At 51.0% G+C, this 17,318-nt stretch overlaps 1 protein-coding gene across 1 annotated transcript in view; it reads right to left on the bottom strand.

Annotated features, from left to right (window-relative positions):
• ASTN2 (astrotactin 2) overlaps window positions 1-17,318 on the bottom strand; it is a 361,627-nt gene that overhangs the window by 206,484 nt on the left and 137,825 nt on the right. The window contains exon 7 of the mRNA XM_075170429.1: window positions 8,077-8,244. Coding sequence (XP_075026530.1) covers window positions 8,077-8,244 — 168 coding nt within the window. The remainder of the gene's footprint in view (window positions 1-8,076; window positions 8,245-17,318) is intronic.

The following is a 17,318-nucleotide window of genomic DNA, read 5'->3' as shown; positions in this document are numbered from 1 at the left end:
TCAACCAGCACAGCTGGAGGCTTTAGCTCTCTTTTTTTTTTTTAAATCTAAGCTGGAAGTTGCAGAACTATTCTTCCATTTTGCCCACGGCACCGTGCTGCTGCTCCTCCTGAAAGGGGAAACGGGATCTCCTGCTGCATCCGCATCCTCCCTGGCCGTCCCCGCGCTCTGCCCGGGGAGCAGCAGAGCAGGGCTGCGGGCCGAACCGCCAGCGTGCCAGGGTAATCCCGTTAGCCTCGTTAGGGAGAGAGGCGATCCGCGGTGATAATGCTGCAAGATCCCCCTAATCCACCCACCCCACGCAGCACAAAGCGGAGGCTCCTGGAGTCCCTGTGCTCCCTGGGAAGCTGCTCTTTGCTGTCATTGCCATTTTTATTTAAGGAGCCGGAGGGGCTTTGGCAGTGGTGGAGCAAACCTGTGGCTTATCAACCCTCTCCTGGCACTGCTGGTGTCCACGATTCCCTTCTCCACGGCAGCACCTCCACCCCTGGCATTTGCCTTCATCCCAGAGGGATGCCCTGCTGTGCCGGGGCCATGCCCCTGCTGCGAAAGCACGGTCCTGGGGACAAGTCCCAGCCCCAGCTGGGGTGGCAGCTTGCTCCCGGAGGCTGCAGGGCTACAAACACACGCCTTCCGACCTGCGTGAGCATTGCACCCACGCGCTCACGCCTGCTTCGGGGCTGTACCGAGTGATGTACAACCTGGCCCTGGCTTTTCAGGTCAGCACCCAAGGGCAGACCCTCCTCTCTGGGGACACACACCAGGGGACACGGCTGCCCCAGCAAAGCACCCTCGGTGCCAGCGAGCTTCAGCACCACTTCCCCAGCCACCCTCAGCTCCACAGCCCAGCTGGGTCATCCTCCCCGCAGAGTCGCCACCCCAGCGGCGGGGCGAGCTCCAGCACAGCTGTCCCTCCAACATCACCTCTTGCTTCTCCTCCTTCCATCCACCGTGGCACAGGAGGAGAAAGGGTCTGCAGAGGGAGGTGGGCGCCGGGCGGCAAGCCGAGGCTGAGCATTTTTCAGCGAACAGAGGCAGTCGTTGAGCGCAGCGGCTGCCCGCCCTGCCAGCCCTGACTGCACCAGTGTTCGCTGCGGGGCCGCAGCACAAAGCCCCTCTCTTCTGGGTGAGCACAGAGCCATCTCCAGGGTTACCAGCCTGCTCTGAGGCGGGAGGACCGGAGGGTCCCCCTCCTTCCCTGCTGCTGGGATGCCCCCATCAGCAGCTCAGGCTGCATAGCCCGAATCCCCTTGCCAGGAGCAAAGGTGGCCGCAGACAGCATCTCCTGCCCAGGCTTGCTGTCCCAGCCACCAGCTCGGTGCTCGGCAAAGGCCATGTCCCCTTGTCACCACTGCCCACAGCAGGAGCCGCTGCCCCGGAGCCCCCGCCAGGGCAGGGGGGTCCTGAGTGCTCCCACATTGGGCTCATGGGCTGCCTGCTGCCCCCAACTCTGCTGTCCCCCAACACGCCCCTTCCAAGGTGGTGGCAATGCCCAGGACCACCGGCAGCAGCCCTGAGCACCAGCTGTGCGGCACAAGCCACCAACAGATCAACACAAGTCACCCCATCCATCCAACGGCCACGGCCACAAACCTCCCGTAATGAAGCTGTCGAGGCCTCAGAGTCTCGTCCGCATCCGGAGGAAGCCCTGCATCAATTTATCCTCTGCGAAAGGTCCCTGAGCTGCTGGCGGAGAAACAACCTCTTCATCCAGCATCCGCAGAAAGTTTGACGAGGGCGAATCAAACCCCGTGTCCTTCAGCCACCTGAAGCGCGTGCTCTGGCCCCACGGGCATCTCTTGCAGGCGCAGAGCCTCCTCTCCATCGCGGAGCACCCCGACCCTCGGTGCAGGAGGAGGCTGCAGGGTTCCCTCCAGGGCACGGCATGGTCTGACGGTCCCCACCGCTGTCTCCGAACCACGTGCGATGCTCGCTGCCTTGGCCCGTCTCCCTCCCTGCCTACAGCAACCCCTGTGTGGGCAGATCTGGCTGCATCCCTGCACCCCACCCGAGGGCTGTGATAACCCACAGGGAGGTGCCACGGGCCCCCCACAGCAACCCCCCCCTTGCTGCCAGCCCTCCTGCCGCGGGATGATTCCTACCAGGGAAATGCAAACCCTGGGAACTGCACAAGAGATCTCAGCCACCAAGTCCTCCCTCTGCCTGCAGTCTGGCCTAAATAAAACCAGTAAGACACCAAACTATCTGCTAGCAGCGCTCCCCGTGCCGGCCTCAAACTGGCTGCTGGGGGTGCAAGCACAGCATCTCAGGGCTGCTCAGGTGCCCCGGTGCAGCTCCCCGGGGAGGAGCGGCTCCCAGCGGTGCGATGACAAGGGTGAGCTCGCCAGGGACGGGGCAAGACACACATCTGCACAAGGGTTGGCACCAGGGTTTCCCATCGACAGGGGTACGGATGAGAGGAAAGTTAAAAAACCCTGCAACAAAACCCTTCCTTAAAGAGTTTGCTGTGGGATGGCAGAGCAAGGGCCTCTTTTAAGAAAGAGATTCAGAGAAAATGAAACATAGGCGAGGATGAACAAGGGTCTTAATAGTTCATTAAATTCCCAACTTCAGTGAACAAGTGAAGCATCTTCAGAGAGCTGCTCCTCGAGTCGGGCTGGCCCCTGGCCGTGGCTCCTCCAACAACCGCGGCAGCAGCACCGGCTCCCGGTAAAGCTCTCTGAAAAGCTTCTCTTCTTGCCCTTGCTATCAGCCGTTCCTGGCCTTCGGGGATGGAGCTTTCCAAACCTGGGTCTCTGCTTCATCCTGACAAAAAATGCAATTTCAGTAAAAGCAGTTTAGCTCTCGAGGAACGAGACAGGGAAGGTGGCTCCTGCCCGGCCGACCTGGCACAGGGTACGGAGGGAAAACCAGGAGTTAATTTGACAGTTATCCCTCCTGTCCCTCCGCTGCAAGTCACCCTCTTCACCCAGATCCATCACAGCACTTAAGCGCAGGTTTAACTTCCAAGGATTGTGTCTGGGTTTACACTCCGCGCGGATTTTATTCTCATTATCATCTGCTCAGCCGCCGAGGAAGCTCTCCCTGGGCACATGTGCGCAGCTGATGCAAAGAAGCAGCAAGAGGTCCCGAGGGTGGACCAAGGGTGGTCCATGGCTGTCATCTTCTGGGGTGACCACTGCCCCAGCCCATGGTGGGGTGAGACACCACCTCCTGCAGCACTGGTGGGACAGGTCAAGCGGGGGAGATGGACCCAGGAGCAGCTCCGTACAGCAAAATTCATCCCTCTTCCCCCCTCTCCATGGTCTTTAGACGAGCACAGAAATGCCATTACAAGAACATTAGCAGCTGCAGGATTAAACACTCTAATGGCAGAAAATGAGAGTGTAAAGACGGCACAGATAACCTTAACTCAGCCCCCTCGCAGGCATGCATTTTGATTGCTGTTTATGTATAACACTTCAGCCCAAAGCTAAATCAGCTTGGGAGTTAACGACCTCCTGCCCTGCTTGGTGCACGAGGCAAGCTGTGCCGCCACATGAAAAGAAATCGTATATTACGTGGTTTTTGACCAAGTTATTAAACTACATACCTTAGAGAGACAGAACCTCATCTTATAAAAGTCTAAGTCAATAAAGACACTAGGATCCTCCAACAGCGAAAATAGCAGAAGTGCACAAGAACAAACAAATATTACTTGATGTGCACAAAAGCTGCGTGATATTAAATTGAACTATCGGAGAAAATGGCTTTTTTCATAAACACAAGTACACCCTCACCAAGGTTGGTCATTTCCTGATTTACATGCTCAGCTCTGCAACCTCCAAATCCCCTTAACAGGTTGCCTTTAAAAAATGGCTCTGTTTAAAAATGACTTTCATCTGTCTCCTGCCTGCAAGACCCCTGTCCTACCCGGACAAGAACACCATCTGTGGCTCTGGTGACAAACTAGCCCATTTGGAAGATGATGGAAACCCTTTTTTTTCCTCCTGCCAATTTCCAGAAAAGACCCTTCGCTACCACATCTCATTTGGTCCTTTACAAGCGTGTGCCTGCTGCTTTGGGGGGGGGGCATCAATTGTGGATGCAAAGGAGAGAATTTCGATGGAGAAGTGCCTGATTTATAGACGGGGAAAAAAAAAATTCAACACATTTGCACCTGCTAATCAAGGTAGCTATCCATCTCATTTATGCCACTGCTCCAGCAAGCCTGACAGCACAAAATCAGAGGCTGTTTTTTCCAGCATTTGGCCCTGAGGGACCAATTCTCCAGCAGGTCTCTTAAGCGATGCCCACAGAATGTGCAAGTGAATCAGTTTTGTGCATACAAAGCAGGTAATTGTGCTCACAAATCAGGATTTGCATATGCCGCCGAAAACAGAGGCTCTCATAAATGTTACCGGTGCTGGTAAAGGAGGCCGGTGAAAAAGCAGCACTCCTGGATTTTACGCAGAGGTATCCCAGCACGTGGTACGAGCTGCGGCACTGGCAACGTACTCCACATCTGTCCAACATACAGAGAGCGAGGAGAGTTGACTGCAAGTCCCAGAAGACGAGAAACCTTCCCCGTTCTTGCTTCAAGCAGCACCTACCAAGAGGATGGAGCGTTTTGGCTGAACCTCTTCAGCCGAGGACCGCATCCTGACCCCGGAGAGGAACCTGTCCCATCCGACGTGGCAGCTGGGGCACGGTCACCGTGTAATGTCTGCAGGAGGAAGACCCTCAGCAGCATCCATTTACTTATGTATTTGCAGTCATGTCAGACCAACTGGCTTGGCCATTTCCAAGGCAGGGGGGAAGGAGAAAGATGGTATTTTGCTCACGTGCGGCTGTTGGTGCTCCCTCTGAAAAGCTCTGATGAGCTGGGGCTTTGCAACGCAGATTTGAAATTTGTCAGGGGGGCAGCAATCATTTAATTAAAGAGTGAGTCACACGGCAGAGACACAAGGGAAGGCAAATTAAGGTCAGGCAAGCAAAATGTATTTTGGCATTTCCTAGTGTTTCAGAGCCTCCGTTTTCAGTGCGGATTATTATTCATACTGAAGTAGCACTTGGTGGCTGGAGTCATGAGTCAGCACATTGTACGGACAGATCTTACATAAAACTCCAGCCCAAAAGAGGTCTTCAGTGCTGGGAAGGGGTAAGAGCTCGAGTCTCACCAGACAGAGCGTACGTGACCTGGGGGCCTCTGTCCAAATGCATGCCAGGAGCCCGTGGCACTGCCACCGAGGACAAGCCCTGCCCGCAGAGGTCTGCTACACCTTGGGACAAGGACGCTTTGGGACAAGGCTGTATCCACACTGCCACGGAGGGTGGCTCCAAGGGTAAGGCTGTAGTCAAATTAGCTATAAATGTGCTGGAAGACCTCAAAGCTGGCTCTGCTGCTCTTCATAGGGGAAACCTTCAAGGCTTTCATCCTCCAGAGAGGACAAACCTCAGTCCATCCTCCTCATGGATGCTACGCCCAGCCCGAGAGGACAGAGGGCAGGGGAAACGCCCAGCACCCATCGCTTGGGATGCTACAGAGATGATAAAATCCCTGACCTGAAAAGGTTGAAATCTAGGCAGGATTTATGTCCCATAGTAAAACCACAGGCCTGCCTCTTCCATGGTGATAAAAATAAATCACCCTTAAAAATAGAATGACATTAATAAAAATAAATCTAAAAATACATGCAGTGCATCATGGAGTTACGATCTTCTCCCAGCCTGGGTTGGAAACTTCTCACCAGCGGAAGGCTGGTCAATGGTGATGAACATAAATGGTGCCTGGGGCTATGTCCCGGGGTAGGGTGTCAAACAAGTACTTCCAAAGGCCTGATTTTCAGTGGGTGGTTGCTCAGGTCTTGTGAAGCTTGGACCTCTTAAGGGGGTCCTAGATTTAGACTCTGAAAATCAGCAGCCCCACCAACCAGTTCTGCTCTACCCCTACGGATCCAACTGGCATAAACTAGAGAAAGCTTTTGCCTTATCCACGTACAAATTCCCAGGCTGGAGAGAGAGGGAAGAAGCTGATCGACAGATTTCAGGTGAGGAACCTGAAGGTTCAGGTCAAGGCTGCTCTGCCCTCACCTCCCACCATGGGTACAGCAGGGAGGATGGGAACCCAGGACAGAAGCTGCAGAGCAGCTGGCGAGGTTAGGATCCAGCGCGGTGCTGGAGCAGAGCACCTCCTGGGCTAACGAGCATCGCTCCCTTCCCTGCAAATGCGATCTGACACATCCTGCTCAAGCGTGGGGCATCCAGCGAGAGCGACAAGCTGCTCCGGTGAGCTGGGATGCAGGGGGAGCAGCAGCTGGGTCAGCTCGAGAAAACAGCCACTCCTCGCAGCGGAGGTCACGCAAGGATTACACCAGCCCTGCTCGGTGCCAAGGATGGCGTGGGGCTGGACAGCAGCGCCACGGGGCTCTTCCAACAGGGAAGTCACGGTCTGGCTCCATATGGTCTCCCCACGGTTTCTGCTGGACACAGGTTTTTTTCTCCCCTCCTCCCCTGAGCCAGGGGAGAGCTGAACGCGTCCTCCCTCTCCTGCAGAGGTGGCTGCGTTTCGCCAATGCCTGAAACGATCCTTCTGCTATGTGACATCTGGATGAGAAGAGCCTCCTCCTGCACCTCCTCCATCTGCCGGGGTGGCTGCTGCCACCTCCCAGCCCTCCTTGGGACTGTAGGTGATGCCCAGGGCTCATTTACACGGGGAATTCATCCAGCGTAATTATCCTGCTGCAGCGATGCCTGCCAGTACCTCTGTGCAGACAAGCCTTGAGGAACAGCAGTACTAAAAAAGAACATTGTCTTGATCAGAAAATGGATTTTTGAGACCAAGTTCAGCATTTGCATCTCAGCTGAGCAGAGAGGGATGAGAACAGGGTCACCCTCACCAGCCCATGCTGTCTGCACGACCCAGGAGGGTTTCTTCCTCTCAAGATGCCGTGTATTAACAGCACAGTTCACGGCAGTAGGAGGCTGAGAAAAAGCCTTCTCCTCTGTGAGCCATCCCTCCTCAAAGCCGCTGGCAAAACCAGAAACCAATCCCTACTCGCAGCCACGAGTCTCACGCGCAAACACAGGTAGCAGAGAAACTCTCATTTTCCCTCCCTTAGAGAGGAGGGAAGCGGCTCACGCGGAGAGCCGGGGCTCACCCGGGAACGGTACTTCTCCGCAAGGAGCCGGGGGGTTTGCAGGCTCTTTAGATGCAGAGCATGCCAGGAGCAACAGGGCCACTTGTCTCCATGCCACCAAGAAGGCATCCCACCCGAGGCAAGGCGGTGGGGAGCAGGAGCAATGCTGGTGGCTGCAGAGGGTACGGCACACCCTGTGTTACGAAAACCCAGCACAATCCCTCAGCCACCTTCCCGTGCAAGGTCCTGTCACCCACACCAGCTGAGGAGATGTCACCTCCTGAGGGCCAGCCGTTGGCTGGGGTCATGTACTTATTTCCCACCCACGCAGACCCCCTGCCTCGTTGCACGTTTGCTGTTTTCTGTGTTCCCGGCTCACTGCAGACTCCAGGATCCCCGTTTGTCACCCAGGAGCACACAGGCCAGAAGGAAAGGTGACACTTCTCCTTTGCCCGGCCCCACATCTTAGAGTCCCAGCAGAGCTGGCTGCAGCTTCACAGAGGCAGCCTTTGCGAGCAAGCAGAACACAGCAGGAAGGTCATTTACAGATGAGGAAAGGTGGCAGACTTCACAACTCCATGAGGAAGGGTTGGAGGAGAGATCCAACCTAGGTGACCACCAGGCAGGAGCACTAATGGGAAATGTGGTGCTCTGTGGTGGAACGGTCAAAAAAGAAAAGGGGTGGAGATGGCGCAAGCTCACGAGTACGTTTTCCAGACTGGACAGCAAAACAGCACAACTTAGAAGCAGATAAACTCCACGTGCCTGCAGCTGCCACACCAAAGAACTGACAGATCCACCATTTTGAATCCCCATCCTTGTGCCCACCTTCTTTATACCTTGCTGATGGGGGTCACCACTGTGTGACACTGCTGGTACCTCTTGGTCCTCCATGCCTAACCCCAGGCTAACGCAGAGGTGAGCCGAGAGGGCATCAAAGTACCCAGAGACAAACCTTCTCCCTCACATCTCCAAGCTTTGCACCGGCCTCCCTTACCTGTCTCTTGGTCACACAGTTGTTCACAGGCATCAGTGGTCCTCTGTCCACAGAGGTCTCTCACCCAGGGGGATGTGGCATTGATTTGATAGTACAGGGACAGCTTGGCTGGATTAAGCCAGTCGGAGATGTCCAAGTAGCTCCCCTCGCTCACAACGAAGCTGCTGCCTGGAGGGTGGGAAAAAAGTGCATTCAGTGAGTGTAAAAATTAAAATAAAACAAACAAAAACGTGCATTTTGGCCCAATACCAGAACACTCTTCAAGAGCTGCTGTGATGTCAAGATCAGCAAAATAATAAATACTGAGTTCACCAACACTCGGACCACAGAACTTCATTTGACCATTCCTCTCCATACGAATGTGCCCCAATGAATGGTCCACCAGCTGGGACACTCCTCTGCCCAGACATTCCCCTACCCCTACCCTACTCAGCATCACAAGATACTGGATTTGATTCCCAGATCTCTGCAGAAACAGGGACCAATGTAATTGCTCTGATCCGTCAGATTAGAGCATCGCTTCCCCAGCTCATGCAGGTGGTGTCCGTGAGACGCCTGATCCCAGGCTCAGGACTCGGACGGGCAGCGGCAGCACGGGCTGCTCCCACTCCAGTTCTTTAGTGGAAGGTGAGTGAATTGGCCCAACACACAACTTCTCGTATGAGTGGTCTCGTATCAGAGACACTCCCTCACCCTCTCCCTCCTGAGAGTCAGAAGTGAATTCCTGCCAAAAATCTTTTCGTACAAAATCTTACGTTTCTTTATTTTGTGAAACATATTTTTCCCCACTGGCATCTGGGAATATGCATCATCTAATTAGCCAAATAGATTTTCAGTTCAGCCCAATCATTTCCTTATCTAACATCTGAGGCCCAGCATCGCTTGGGGGATTTTGCAGGCACAGAGGTCCTCATTAACTCTGATCTTCAATTACATTGATTATAAGACTGCCTCCATAGTAGTGCTGCACAGATCAGAGGGGAGCCAAAAAACCTCTGCCATTAAGTGGTCTTTTGCAAAAGTTACCAGGGTAAAAGCCTCTAAAAACAGGGGAGAAGAAACCTCCAAAGAGGAGTGGGCAAGGGGAACTGCCAGGTAGCCCAGGAACCCAGAGCCACCCTTCCACTAAGCGCTAGGACTTGCAAATGTGAGCAAAATTTGCAACCGCTATCTGAAGATTCAAATCCTTCTTAGTGATCACACAAGGATGGCAAGTCTATAGATCCAGGGTGTATTTTCATGAAGCTTTAGGGCTTGTGCCACTTAGTAAAGGGCTGGGACATCATTTTTCTAAGCACTGCATAAGATCTTAGCTCAATGAAAGCCAAGCGATTAAAAAAGCAGGACACAAAAACCATAGCAGCAACCACCCCACATGAACCTGCTCGAACACAAACTCCTGATTTCCTTTTGAAGAGAATCACTGATGCTTTAGCAAGAAGGAGCCCTTCTAAACCTCATCCCATGCCACATTATCCATGCAAAGGACAAAAAAAAGCAAAGCTTGAAGTCAAGCAACCCAGTGAGCGACCTCATTTTCAGGCATCCTGAGATCGCAGCACCATACAAATCTGGACCCTCATTTCAGATGAATTCAAATCTTCTACACTTACACTGTTCATACACCATAAACATACCCACAGACACATCTCTACACTGAAAGCCAATGGAGGCTGCCAAGCTACCGACTGTTCAAGCAAATGAAAATTAGACATCCAGGATCCAGCTGCTCTGGAGACGGCAAGGCAGGAGCCTGCTTCACCGAGGCTGCAGGATACATCTCAATCAGACGCACGGCAGCAGTAAATTGCCGGGTAAACTCCACAGCACCAGTAGAAAGCATCGAAACGCGGAGCACAAAGAGCTTACAGCCACGTAATTTTATTTCTAATTATCATTCTTTTCCATGAATATTTAAAGATAGCTTTAAATACCAGTGATAACTATTGCTGGTTTATTTTACCAAACAGAAATGCATCACGAACCCATTGGGAGTGTTTAGTATTTACGTGTACGTGTCTAAGTAGTAACCTGCCAATCTTGCTTTCTTCCTTATTTTTGTAGTTCCCTAAGAAAGAGCGAGGCCTGGGAGGCACGTAAGCACATTTTGAGGCTCAGCTACAGACAACTCCCTCTGCGCCCAAAGACTGAAGAGCAAAACCACCAGCTCTCGATTAAATTCCTACTTAATGAACCCCACTTCTAGTTAAAATACAGCCAGCCTGAAAGTAACAGAAGCAAATCAGACATAAAATAGTCATATGATTAGTATTCATAAAGATGAAGGTGACTCCAGCTGGCAGAGCATCCTGGCCCAGGAGCTGCCACACGGAGGGGACCCTGTGGTCGGGGTGGGCGATGGAGGGGTGACTTCTGGAGCTCCCCACCACCCCAGGTGCTGAGCTCCTCCGGGGGGAGGAAGCACATCCATGGCCTTGCTGCCAAATTTTCATCTTCTTGGATAAGCCAGCCTGTTCGCTGCTGGAAGTATAAAAACCCCAAAACTATCTATTTATGGAAGTACCTCCTAAATCAACACCAAAACGTGACACCCAGCCAGGAGCCAATAACTTCTCTTTCAGTAGAAGTTTGGTGTCCATGTAAAACCAGAAATTTGGGAAGCTTGAAATAATTTGCAAATTGATCAAGCTTTGCCGTATCCTGTACAGAGAAAGACCTTCCCAAATATAATGCAACTGTAACTTAAAAAAAAAAGAAAAGTCCTGGCATTTTCAAGATGAATTACTTATTTTGATTTTAGTAAGTCCGATTGAGAAATCATCCTCAATATTAAAAGTTTAAAAAAACAAAAAGCAGAAGTGAAAACACTTAAATCCAAAATCCCTGAATTCAAGTTCAGTCTAAAATGGAGGTTTTTCTACTTTAGTCTAAGAAAAAAACCCAACCTGGGAAAATGAAAGGTTTTAGTTAATTGTAAACGATTTCCTTCCTTCCTAGGAGGAAGGAGGAGACAACTCTAGCAAGGAAACTTCTCACATCTTTGAAGCTCAGTGTGTCGCAGCTCAGCTGGGTAAGATTTTCAGCGGTGTTCACAGACACTCTCATCACCTTCACTCCCACTGAAAATACAAACAAACAAGCGCCCCAACCTTGATCCCTTTATAGCTTGCCCGAGGAAAAAGTAACAGAAAAGGCGTTTTACAAATATTTTGAAAACTAAAATTCTGAAGATTTCAAAGCCTTTTCGCACAATTTTTCTCTTTATTTTCAAAGAATCCACACATAGAAAACAATTTTCAAAAGTCACCAGCGCACACTTATCAAAACTACCTTCAGAAAGGGCAGGTTGAGTACCAAATCCTTTTAGAAACTACCGAAAACAAACATTTTCTAAGCAAGAGCCGTTTCAAACATCTTTAGCTCGCCAGGAACATCAGCCAGGTTTGTTTTTACCAACGTGCAGTCTCTCAATGGAGGGAAGTCATGGAGGAGGGAAGGGGGGTGACAGGGAACCCGACGAGGCTCCCACCACTGCAGCAGCGTGGGGTAGACCCCTCTCTGAAGCACCCTCTGAAAACCTGCCTCAAGGACTTCAGACCCCACCGAATCGCCCTACACCAAGACCCAGCCTACAGTTTGATGCACACCTACAGTTGCTGCCTGGTGGACCCCAGGAGCAGATCCCAGCAGGGACACCCTCCAAAGGCACCCAGAGAGCCTGTCCACCCTGCTGTCCTCTACTGCTAACCCCATCCCCTCCCAGGTGTCCTCCTGGACGTGAGTTTTGAGCTTCCCACTCAAAAGCTTGGTGAAATTCCCCTTAAATGGAGACATTTAGGCCCCAGGGTAAAGCAACCATCAGGGTGAAGCAACCACCAACCAAACAAGAGAATACAACATCAAAATGGCAGCTCTCCACCCACCACCACCACCTCCTCTCAGGACCCCCCATTGCAGGACATGCGCCTTGAGCAATGTTGGCTGTACGAGCCAGTCTACACGGTAGAGCAGCATTGGAATGGCATGGAGAACATCACTACACGGCTACACAACCACCTCCTGGCTCCATGAGGTCCACCAGCACTTCAGGGGATTGATTTGTTTGGGTTTTTGCATGCGTGTGTTTCCCCCCCCCCTTTCTTTCTTGAACGCTGATCAAAGCCAGATTAGTTAAGGCAGCATCAAAAGTTCATGCCTCTCATGCTGGGGTCTCCTTCAAAGTTCAGTGGAACTGCTTAAGCCTTGACAAAAGAGGCTTGAAGTTTTGACATTTCAAAAATCATTTTCCAGAACACAACAGGATAAAGAAGCTCAGAAGAGATATCTAACAAGGGAAAAGAACAAAGCGCCCAAAAGGCAGCCAAAAGGGTTTGACTTTTCCTTTCTCTCTCTCTCTCTTGTTTTCAAGGGAAGAGATCAAAAATAATTTTTTGGAAGAATTTCTATTTCTTCCTCCCTCTGCTCTTTTTGTCTTCTTTGGTCCATTCGCTGTATCTTGGCCAACGAAACTCCCTTTCATCTAAAATTAGTATTTTGTGTTGGAAAGCCACAGGACGTCATACTACAGGTTGCTATTAATGTATCCATCCCTATACTATCGTACAATTATAATCATGTTACAGATTTTTTTTTTAAATGCTAGAGGAAGGATTATCCCTCTTGCTCCATTCTATAGGTACAAAGAATAACCCTATTTGATTTCTTTAGAGGTCTTTTTTTTTTCCCTTGTTAAACTTGAAAGAACATTTCCCAAAGAGACAACTCCTCCCCTATCAGCTCTTGCCATTGATCAGTGCTTGTCCTGGTCCCAGGGAACAAAAACTTCTGCTTCTTAAATTCCTTTCAGAATATGCAGAAGAGCCAACCAGACATTGGATTTCCAGGACACACAAATATTGACCTTAGCAAGCAAACCGGGCTTGGTGCAGGATCACACCCACAGACTAACACCGTGCTCAGCTTTACCACCCCAATCCTGCTCAGTGCAAAACTTGGTAATGTTGGAATAATTTAAATTCTTCAACGTCAAACTCTTAATTCTTTATTCTAAATTGAAACCAGGGATAGTATCATACCGGGTTAAAATTCAAGCTATCTACTTCATCTTGTTTTTCAAATGGTTCCTCTCTTGAACAAGATGAAAAGCCTGAAGAGAAAGTTATGATAGATAGCAAGTTTTTAAAACAACAAAAGCCTATAGACACGCCTTTCATTTTCTCTTCCATCAGCCGAAGCGCAGTTTCTCTCGCACACAGTGCTTAGCTCAAGGATGCCTTTTCAGCCCACGAACTCTTTGCACGGCCGTGGGCTGCTCAGGCCAGCGCTCCCCAACCCGCTGACGATCAAACCCAGAGACCCCCATCCCTTAGGAACACTGTCAATCCTGCCAAAGCTTTTTCACTCTGGCAAAGCAGAAGCAAATTAGTGATACAAATCTGTATGTAATTACAGCTCAGACTAGAAGCATCTTTCCTGTGGGAGGAGCAGGGTTACATTTTAATTGTTAAATTGTACTTTCTTGATAATTCTGACAGACTCTTTCTTTGGGTTTTCTTGGCAGTCAGTCTTGATTTTGCCAGGGCTAAACTTCTGACAAGCAATGCACAGATTTTAATTATTCAGCAGGTGATGACTTGGCCACCTTTTCCCAAACCCAAGGGAGACAGCATCTTCCCACCCCTGCCTGGTGGTCAAGCTCACGCAGCAACGAGATCTCCCACGGCGTTATTAGACAATATAATTGCGCAGGCGTTAGTAACAGCACATCTTCGTCCTCAGTAGGCATCTGGGCCAGCAATGGCTGAGACAGAAATGAGACTCCTAAGGAAAAGCTTCTCCTTAATACTCCGTATCTCCCAACTCCCACGCTCCAGCCTGGGGCTCTTTCTCAGTGATGTTCTCTAGATATTGGACAAGGGTTTGGGGAAATCCAGCCTAAATCCAATCACGCCATGAAGTATATGACGGGATGAGTTATGATAAGCTTTTAAAAACATAAAGTGTGTGTGAATGGAGATTTTTCAGCCAGCACCAAGACCAAACGTCCTCCCAGGATGGCAGAAAACAGAACCAAGAGGCAGCACGTGCAAAGGTAATACGCCACGGGACCGAGGCAAGCTACCACCCACTCACCGAGAGACTGCACATCAGCAATGCTACTTGTTAGGAGAACAATAAAGTGAAGTAGCAGCCTCCAAAAATCCTCGCTGCATTGCTGCATTGTAGCTGCTACAGGTATCCCATGAATTCTTGTTTGAAAGCAAGGATGGGCTAAGCCAGCTTCCCGGGACTGACCCACCACCACGCTGCAAGCAGGCGGGGTCTCATCCTGCAGATGCAGAAGTCAATGTTTGCATCTCTCCATCTAGGAAGGGAGCAGGTTAGTTGGTCAAAGATGTTGTGCCTTACTGTAGTCTCCCCTCACCATCCTTCCCAAATTAGAGGGTAAATGGTGTTGGTAGAAGCTCAGCAGGCACTGGATGCCATCTCCCCAGTGGTGGGCGCATCCTGCCTCTCTCAGGATGCAACAACTCCCAGGTCTGGACTGGCCCCTGCTGACACCATCCAAATATCAACCCCAATCCCCCTGGCTTTGCTCTGATGAATCCTGCAAAGGAGAAGGGAAGAGGCATTTGCCTTCCCTTGCAAACCGAGCTGCCCCGGTTTGCGGCAGGCATGCGGCTTGGGGGAGCCGGGCCGGCACGGGGAAGAGCCGAGCGCAGGATCACAAGCCTGTCAAAGACACGATAAAAACATGATGTACTTCAGCCTCCAGAATCTTATTAGTTCTTCATGCAAAGAGCGTTCACGCCGTAAAACTGTCTTGGAATCCCTTTGATCCGTGCTGATACAGTTTATAAATTGATGTTAATATTTAGAGATCATGTCTGGTAACGCTGCAGCCGTTTGCTCACATTTTCTTGCCAGCCAAACAGGCGCGGGAACAGGAGTGAGCTGTAATGCAGACATGGAGGTGACCCAGTGATTAAGAGCTGATGGAATTAAATGCAATCTGTAAAGCTGTCCCCAAACATGGCCACCTTACCAGAAATACGCGGGGTCTGGGGCAGCCAGACCTGGCACCGAGTCTGTAACAGGAAAGTATTGCTTCTGCCGAAGCCCTGACCCAGGTCTCCGTACAGCAAAACAAGCACTTCTGCAGCAGAATGACTCCAGGGGGAGAAAACAGCACAAGAAAAAACTTATTTTAAGCCAGCCAATTCCCTCTGCTGATTTCAGAGGGGGCTGGTGGGGCTGGGACCAGCTGGAGAACGTGGGGGACCCCAATGGCAGCATCCCTCTAAAAGCTCAGAGAACCTTTGAGATCAGATCCCCTTCTCCATTCTTCTGGTATAAACCTGCGGGTGCTTCACGTGTAAATCAAAAAGCGTCTCCAGCTTCTCCTTGCTGTAAAACAGGATGGGGAGGCAGCCGGTCCCCCACCTCCCGCTGCTCATTTCTCTGCGACCGCATGCGCAGCACGTGCTGAGCACACGCACGGGCAAGTGCCTGAGGACACAAGCTAATGCCTGGTCACCTCTGAGGGCTGCAGAAGATTGAGCAAGAGATGTCAAAAGCAAACAATTTAAAGCAACACATTTAATTAAAACCAAAATGAGAAGTTGTTGCGAGTCCAACAATTGCAGTCTGCAGAGTTCCAGCAATCTTCGGGGAAAATTAACACAAGCTGCTAATAGCAGCATCCAATTCCACTGGCGTCTTGGGGGAAAGAGTGGTGGTGGGAAGGTAGGAAATATCTTCAGATGAAACAACTACCGATCAGCTGTGTGACAATCACAGAACGTCATCGTTCAGATGGGCAGATGCAGACGCACGAAGCTTAAAAAAGAAAAAAAAAAGAAGCCACAAAGAAGCTTCCTCCAACTCTGCCATCTTCTCAGATACTCAAACCCAAAGCACGGTCCCAAGTGGCGATTCCACCTCCCGCTGCTCTCCTGGCTCTGCACGGGATGGGACTGCGTTTGCTTTGCTCTCCCTGGTGCTTGCAGGGCAGTGTTCATCCTGGGGGAATTCACCCACGTTTGCAGGAGGGCTGAAGCAGGAACGTGGGCAGCTCGGAGCAGAGGACAGCGCCTGCCGAGCGGTGCCTCTGCTCCCGACCTCCACAAACCACCCAGTCCACAGTTCAGCGAGGTTTCAGACAGAGGGGTTACCACATCTCTGCTGGCACACATCTCAGAAGAGGAGGGAAGGAGGTTGCGAATGCCCCGAGATGCCTTTGAAGTGACAGAAACCTGCTTTGTGCCCTTTACTTTATTTCCACTTATAAAACGAAGCCCTACAAGCCTCTAGCTAAATGTAGCTCTTGCTTCCTTCTGTACGCACCAGAGGATCTCACCTACCTCTCCCACTAAAGTATCCAGCTACAAACATCCACCCACACCATATATAACCTCTTCGCAGGCTGTAAAATGGGAAGCTTTAATTGATGCTATATTTCAAACTGTTGTGCAGCAAGGACGTACTCCAGGCTGAGTCCTCTAGGGTATCTTTCTCCAGCCCTGCCTTCCCTGCAAGCCGCTCCCATTGCTGTAGCTCTACTTTTTGAATGATTACTTATAAGAAATTAAAAAAAACCCAACTATTGAAGGTATAGAGCTGCGTGGCTCACATATTCATAAGGGGTTTTATTACTCAGATAGAGGGGTTGTCTTTCCTTTCTTCCCACCTTTGACACTGCTAAAGGGTCCTCTAAATAATGCTTTGCATTTCCACAGCCTCATAAAAGCCACTACGATTCTTTCTATAAATCCGAGCCATCTCCAAAATCAGACCGATGCCTTCTGCTCAGCGCGGGCAGAGGCTGCCCCAAAAAGCGATGCCCTGGAGCGGCAGAAGGGAGGAGAGGATGCTCCCACCATCCCATCCTAGGAGAAGACGTAGAGGCACCGACCCGTGTCCCAGGGGCAGGAGGCCCCAGCTCCCCCGCCAGCCACGGTGGCGAAGAGCACAGCAGCTCCTGCCAGGCTTGCCTGGATTTGGCCGCCCCGTGAAATGAAGGCAGGGCAGCTGTACAAACCAGGCAAGAATCGCTCAGAGGGGAGAGGAGCTGGGGGGGGAACCCCATCGAACGAACAAAAGGAAGAAAACAAACCGAGAGAGAAATATGGGCAATAGAGACAGGCTGGTTATTAATACTGCTGCTCAGAATATATTCTCCCAGCCTTTGCTGCCAGTTGGCTTCTGGTCCCAGTCCTTCCCCTCCCCATTCTGCGACTCCAGCAGGCTCGGGAGCTTCTTTCTCTAACGCCGTTGTTCGC

The sequence above is a fragment of the Calonectris borealis genome, chromosome 21 (assembly GCF_964195595.1).
Source record: "Calonectris borealis chromosome 21, bCalBor7.hap1.2, whole genome shotgun sequence".
Lineage (NCBI taxonomy): Eukaryota > Metazoa > Chordata > Aves > Procellariiformes > Procellariidae > Calonectris > Calonectris borealis.
The sequence above is the reverse complement of the archived record's forward strand: the minus strand, read 5'-3'. Positions and strand labels throughout refer to the sequence as shown.